This window comes from Poecilia mexicana, unplaced genomic scaffold (assembly GCF_051168715.1).
Source record: "Poecilia mexicana isolate PSO_F unplaced genomic scaffold, ASM5116871v1 scaffold_15, whole genome shotgun sequence".
NCBI lineage: Eukaryota > Metazoa > Chordata > Actinopteri > Cyprinodontiformes > Poeciliidae > Poecilia > Poecilia mexicana.
The window spans coordinates 30,770,826-30,777,935 of record NW_028263384.1 but is presented as its reverse complement, the minus strand read 5'-3'; the positions used below and the strand labels follow the sequence as shown (position 1 = coordinate 30,777,935).

Below are 7,110 nucleotides of genomic sequence, written 5' to 3'. Positions count from 1 at the left end.
GTGGGTCCAGAACCTTCCAGGGTTTCAGCCTGGATAATTTGTGCGAATGTTCCAGAAAAAAGCTTGTTCTTCCTGATCGGGTCCAGCTCTGTCTGCTGGATGCAGCAGCTCCAGGTCAAGCGAGCGGCCCGATCCGGTCCAGTTGGGTCGGGTTCTGGCTAAAACCAGGAAGGAGCTTCAGCCAGACTGCTGCTGGGTAAACGTGCTGACCTGAGGTCTGCTGGTTCTGGTCCACAGAGCCAAATATGTAGAAGCATCTTTCAACTTCTATGACCACAAATCTGGAACAAACTGCAGAAGAGCCGAAACCCAGAGGAGCCCAAAGTGGGTCCTGGAGGCCCGGAGCCCAAAGTGGGTCCTGGAGGCCCGGAGCCCAAAGTGGGTCCTGGAGGCCCGGAGCCCAAGGTGGGTCCTGGAGGCCCGGAGCCCAAGGTGGGTCCTGGAGGCCCGGAGCCCAAAGTGGGTCCTGGAGGCCCGGAGCCCAAGGTGGGTCCTGGAGGCCCGGAGCCCAAGGTGGGTCCTGGAGGCCCGGAGCCCAAAGTGGGTCCTGGAGGCCCGGAGCCCAAGGTGGGTCCTGGAGGCCCGGAGCCCAAAGTGGGTCCTGGAGGCCCGGAGCCCAAGGTGGGTCCTGGAGGCCCGGAGCCCAAAGTGGGTCCTGGAGGCCCGGAGCCCAAGGTGGGTCCTGGAGGCCCGGCATCCTGCATGTCTTAGTTCTCTTCCTGGTTTAACGTTCCTGGATCAAATGATGGCTGATAGATGGCCTAAGAAGAACAATGACCTGCTGAAAAGGTTGTTACCACCAGGGAGAGAACTAAAACATGGAGGTGCCGACCCTCCAGGACCCACTTTGGGGACCCCTGCTTTAAGGCTAAAGCAGGTGGGCCAGCTATGAGTGACTCAATCCAGGCGCAGCAGGAGGACATAGAGCGGCATTGTGGGACATTGGGGAACATTGGAGCCATTGGCCGCCCACAGAGTTAGCCAGACTTGTCATTTGGTGGCAGTGGACCTGGACTTATTTTGAGTGTCTTCTTGGGGTGGTCACCATGACTACCAGGGAAGCTCTGCCTGCTACATTGTGTTCGGCATGGCGACGGTCCGGTCTGTCCTGTTGTCCTCTGATGGACTGAAGAGCCGTCCAACCCTGGAGGTGGCGCCATAGATGATGACGTGTTTACTGTTGACAGCTTGTTGTCATAGTAACACCATCCTCAGATTTAGAGTGCGGATTGCTGGGCCTCACCTGTGCGGGGGCGGGGCCAGGTGAGCCGTCTGACAGGAAGCTGCTGCTTAGCTCCAAACCCATTAGCAGTAATTGGAGGATTAGAGCCTCAGATGATCCGCTGCTAATCAGATCAGGAGCGGCTTTAGCAGGACGCCAGGCTGCTGCTCACATTCACACCTCCGCTCCGCGCTGGTTCCTGCTGCCGGTTCTCCATCATGACTCAGAGCCCTGCGGTCCAGTTCCTGAGCTCCTCCTGGGACGGTTTGCAGCTCTGAGTCTCGTGGTTCTGCAGACCTGTTCAGGACAGTCGCTGTGATCTGACGCCATGCCGTTCCTGTCGCTGAAGTTCAACCTGCAGAAGCGGGTCAAGCTGGCTCAGGGTCTCTGGATGCTTTATTGGCTCGCCGTCATTGTGGGCATCATCCTCTTCAGCCTCGGCATCTTCTTCAAGATCGAGCTGAGGAAGAGGAGCGAGATCATGGACAACAACGAGAGCCATCTGGTGCCCAACCTGCTGATCCTGGTCGGCATGCTGTCCTGCGGACTGAACGCCTTCGGGGGGAAGCTGTGCCATGACTCTCTGGACCCCCAGAAGTTCTCCAAGATGAAGCCGATGCTGCGGCCCTACATGCTGCTGTGCTGCGGCTTCAACGCGCTGCTGCTGCTGCTGGTGCTGCTCTGCTTTCTCATGCAGTTCGCCGTGTACTTGACGCTGGCCGAGGGCCTGAAGAACGCCATCCGCTTCTACAAGGACACGGACACGCCGGGACGCTGCTTCATGAAGCGGACATTGGACATGACTCAGATCGAGTTCCGGTGCTGCGGAAACAACAACTTCAGGGACTGGTTCGAGGTGCAGTGGATCAGCAACCGCTACCTGGACATGAGCAACGACGTGGTCAAAGAGTGAGTACCTGAACACAGCAGGTCGGGTTCCGACGGAGAATCTGGGCTGGTTTTAGTTCCTTGGTGAGGTAAAGCTGCAGGTGGATTGTTTGTTCAGGGACTCAGCAGGGGATCAATCTGGGCTTAAGGAGGTCAAAGTTCCCAGCAGCAGGGGGCCGTTCTGCAGCAGACCCGACCCGTTAGAAAGTGAAACTCAAACAGAGCTTAATCTGCATGAAACTGATGATGTCATCACAGCAATAATAAAAAAGCAGAAGGCGGCTGAAGATCCTGAACTGATTAGTTCAGGATCGTTTTCAGGTGAGAGGTCACCAGTTTCACCGTGGAGCCATCTGGGTCTCTGCTGGGGTTCTGGAGGAGTTCCGGGGTCCTGGTGGGTGGAGCAGGAAGTGGTTGGAGGTACTGAAGGACCAATCAGCTCTGATAACATGACCAGAGGTGTGAAGGCTGTGGGGGGCTAGAACCAGAACCAGAACTTCACCTCCCTGCTGCTGCAACGTTTCACTGATTTTTAAAAGTTTTGTATTTTCTGTGCCGATTGGTTGAGTCAGTCTGAACATGTTCAGTTTGGAAGGTCAGCCTTCCATGAGGAACCCTCCATGATTCTCATCTCATACCTCAGCAGAGCCCTGTAAGACCCGGCAGGGTCTGACCTGTGTTTGTCCCTCAGCCGTGTCCTCAGTAACGTGGAGGGGAAGTACCTGATGGACAGCGTCCCGTTCAGCTGCTGTAATCCCGGTTCTCCCCGCCCCTGCATCCAGCATCACCTGACCAATAACTCCGCCCACTACGACTACGACCACCGAACCGAGGAGCTGAACATCTGGAACCGCGGCTGCCGCCAGGCCGTTTTCTCCTACTACAGCGGCATCATGAACAGCATCGGAGCGCTGCTCATCTTCACCATGGTCCTGGAGGTAAGGCTCCGCCCACCCACACTGCCGCAGCCAATCAGGCTCCGGCGCCAGCCACGTGCGTTCTTAAAGAACAGAACTGGAGTAAGTGAAATGTCGTGACGTCTGTCTGGCTCTCACTGGTCAGTCAAAACTGTAGCTTCATTATCAGGAATCCATTAGCCACAAACTGTCCCACATCATCATCCTTCCTCCACCGTGCTTTCTGGTGGCTATGAGCTGTTACTGCTGATCAGCTGCTGTTCTCACAGAGCTCTGCTTTAGGAGTCTTTGTTAGCAAGCTGCTGAACACTACTTGATATATTTACATAAAACCATTATAGATTTATTAACAGTGGCTATAAATTACCTTTAGGCTTCAAGCCACTGAAACACCCTGGACATCTCAGCTGGCTGTTAGCTTAGCAGGCTAAGGTTCGTCTTACTTCAGCAAGTTGAGGCTAATGTTAGCAGGTTTAGTTATCAGATTTTCATTTTGTAATTCAGCATTTTTGGTAACAAATTCTAAAGCACAAATTTCCTTCAGTTTTGTCAAATTTCATCTGAATAAAGTTCAACATCTATGTTGACGTTTTGGTTATCAACTGTTGGTAGTTAGACATTTATACTCAACTCTTACTTTGAAGTGGTTTTAGATGCAGCAGTTCCATTTCCTGTTGTTGCGTTCCCTTTTTTTCAAGAAACTTTATTTAGCAATTGACAATAAACAACCTAAAAGAAAAACGCATGAACATGAACCAGGGTGATATTTAGATAAATACAGTCGTTCAATATGAACAGTTTTGGCAGTTTCTTCATGTTCTGCTCATCATACATGCAGGATTTCAACATGATTGGATTCAGTACTTTAGCGTTAGCTTCTGCTAAATACCATGCTGTCTAGCACTTTAACTTTAGCCCGTTAAATCCCGTGGCATTAGTCCAGCATTAGCTAAACTAAAGTTTATTACTGCTTTGGGTTAGTGCAGCTAACCTTTTAGCTAGCTGTGCCCACCAATGTATTGTACCATTCATTCAGAAGTCTGTTCAAAGTCGTTTACTGGAGCAAAAACCTTCACAAAATAATCCTGACAGACTAACATTAAGGATTAGCATTAGCATGCTACTGCTGTAGCAGCAGATAGAGACAAACATTCAGAAACTCTTCTGTAATGTAGAATGAGACGGTTATGGAAGTAAATGTCAATCAAATCAAATTGATAATGAGTTACAGCTCATCATGGCCTCCTCTGTCTGGTTTCAGGACTCGCCAAGCTCGTTAGCTTATTTTAAGCTTTTCTTTCATGGAAGTTGCATCGTTTCTCGTTCAAACCGTAGGGTCTCCTTTCCTGCTAAAACAGGCTCGATCCGTTGGTGACGTTGATACAAGAGGAGTTCCTATGGTTAGCATCGGATAGCATCGGATGGCAGAGCAGTTCAACTGGCTTCACAGCATCAAAGGAAACATTAGAAAGAAAGTTATTATATCGCTATAACATTCAGAGTCATAAACATCCTGAAGGTAGCCTTAGCATGTTAAAGTTAGCATTACATTAGTCTTGCATGTTAAGCTAACAAGGCGAGGTTATTAATTGGATTTCATTCTTCACAGAACAAACAAACTTTAAAACTCGTCCTTTGCTCTGGCAAAGGAACACGTGTACATAAAAAAACTGCTTTAAAGTTAGCACTGGCATGCTAATGATAGTTCTTAGCATGCTAACAGGCAGCCTCTATTTTCAGCTGGTCCTGCTTCTGAAGGTGAAAGTTATGGATGAAAGCTTCCAGTGATGAAGACTCAAAGCCAGCCTTCATCAGCTAATATGCTAACATGCTAACTGCAGCGTGCCGCCCCAGTTCGTCCTCTGCTGCACCTGGGGAAGTTTTCAGGTAGTTGGAGTGAAATGATCCTGCCTCCTGCTGGCGGGTTGATGTACCTGCAACACTCCACCTGTGAAAGTTAACCTGGCTTTTCGGACAGAACACATTAAAAGAACCAAAAATCAACTGGAACCAGAACAGAACCATCGATCTGGGCCTGACGGTCTGTTGCCATGGTAACCGGTTGCCTGCCTCCTCCAGCTGCTGTCTTTAACCCGTGGACGGGTTCATGGAGGATCAGCTGTGTTCCTAATCCTCCATTTAAAACAAGATGATCGTCAGAACACCTGGACCGAACCGACACCAGGTGACCCAGCACGCCGCCACGTTAATCAGATTTACTGCCATGTTTGCTTCTGAACCGGACCGGTCACGGAAACCCGCCGCAGTCCGAGTCCAGTCCGTCATCGACTCAGACTGACTAGAGAGCCGAGTCCAGGCTGAGCGGCTCAGGTAATCTGCCTGGGGGGCAGAAACTATTCCTGGGGGGTTAATCTGCCGCAGCAGGGTGCATTCTGGGAAGACAGGGACATTGCCTAAGAGGCCCGTTATCTGGGTCAGAACAACAAGTTCAACACTTGAAGTTACTGGCTGAAGGACACACCTGAGCTCACCTGGAGGGGGAGGGAGGGCAGAGGGGGCCTGTGCTCCTGGTTCAGAAAACTGAAAAATGCAGGAACAGGAAGCTGCTGGTTGGTGCAGAGCTGAACCATGTTGATCTGTCCAAACTCACCTGTCCTCTGTGTGTGTGTGTGTGTGTGTGTGTGTGTGGGCACCAGGCGGGGGACGTGGCGGGCCTAAAGTACCTGAGCACAGCCCTGGAGACGATGGCCGACCCGGAGAACCCGGAGTGTGAGAGCGAGGGCTGGCTGCTGGAGAAAGGCTTCAAGGAGACGCTGGCCGACCTTCTGTCCAAGGTCAAGACCTTCGGCCGCGCCAACCAGGTGGAGGAAGGCGGGGCCTCACCCGACGTCGCTGCCACCTGAAGCCCCGCCCACTGGCAACCTGAGGTCTCCCATCCCCTTCCCCCACCGCAGCCATCTGCTCCCCCCAGAGCCGGGGGGCCGAGAGAGGAGGCGCTGCTTCCCGGACTGACGGACTCTATTGAGCATGTGCAGAAAACACACACACACACACACACACACACACACACACACACACACACCCTGCCCTGTGTGTGTTTCCTTCCAGACTGTAAATTTGTCACTAGAACATTTTAACTGAACAGAATGTGAGGTCCAGATGACCTGAGCCCGACCAGTACCAGCTGGTACCACCCGGCAGCCCTGACTCCTGGCTTCCTGCTGCAGTGTCTCAGTTTGTCCTGCAGGGGGCGCAGCTTTGGAGGATTCTTGCCAAACATTTCTTTTTTAACGCCCAGATTTTAGTTTGTGCGTCGCTGACGGTCGGGCGGGTCGGTACCGGTCAGTACCGATTGGTACCGGTTGGGTGTGTTGCTATGGAAACAGAGCCATAGAGCAGGTCACCTTCCTACTCACCTGTGCAGGTAAACACTTCCACATCTGGAGTTTATGCAGAGCTGTGCTCCATGTATTCTGTTGGAGATGCACAGCAGCAGGCAGGAAGTGATGTCAGCAGGAAGTCATGCCATAATTGCAAATAGTGACGTCAGAGTAACAGGAAGTGATGTCAGAGTATTTTGCTAGCAGATAGTAAATGACAAGTTTCAACAAGTGATGTCACTGGGCTGGAGGTCAGCTGGCCAGACTATGACTTCATCACCCAGGAAATGATGTCAGCACTTCCTGAGTACTGCCATCACATTTTCACAGGAAATGGGAACTTTCCTGTGAAAGTTCCCATTTCACAAGAAATGGTGACTTTGTAACAGGAAGTGATGTCAGAGTGGTGTTTGTGGTGTTGCTGGATCGGCGCCGTCCCAGCTGCTTGTCTGCGGCGCCTGGCAGGCGGCGCTCAGGGCGAAGCTTCCTGTAGTCAGACTGAAACTCCGTAGAAATAAAAAGTCCAGAACCAATCAGCGTCTTCGTCTTTATTCAGCATCATCCAAATGAGCTGTAGGTGGCGCCGCCGAGCCGGAGACCGTTGTCATGGAGACGAACCTCCTCAGCCAGGCTGCTCCAGAGGCGTTCTGTCCTGGAGATCCAGAGGATCCCAACTGGATCCGTCTGTTTCCAGCTGCTTCCAGAGGTCAGAGGTCAGCGGCAACAAAGACTTTAATGACGT

At 51.9% G+C, this 7,110-nt stretch overlaps 1 protein-coding gene across 1 annotated transcript; it reads left to right on the top strand.

The window, feature by feature from the left end:
• Positions 1-586: 586 nt before the first annotated feature.
• On the top strand, positions 587-6,901 carry prph2b (peripherin 2b (retinal degeneration, slow)). Its single transcript, XM_014974954.2, has 3 exons — positions 587-2,131; positions 2,802-3,048; positions 5,685-6,901. Exons 1-3 carry the CDS (start codon positions 1,551-1,553, stop codon positions 5,889-5,891), a joined length of 1,035 nt encoding a protein of 344 aa, XP_014830440.2. The 5' UTR covers positions 587-1,550; the 3' UTR covers positions 5,892-6,901.
• The last annotated feature ends 209 nt before the right edge of the window (positions 6,902-7,110 follow it).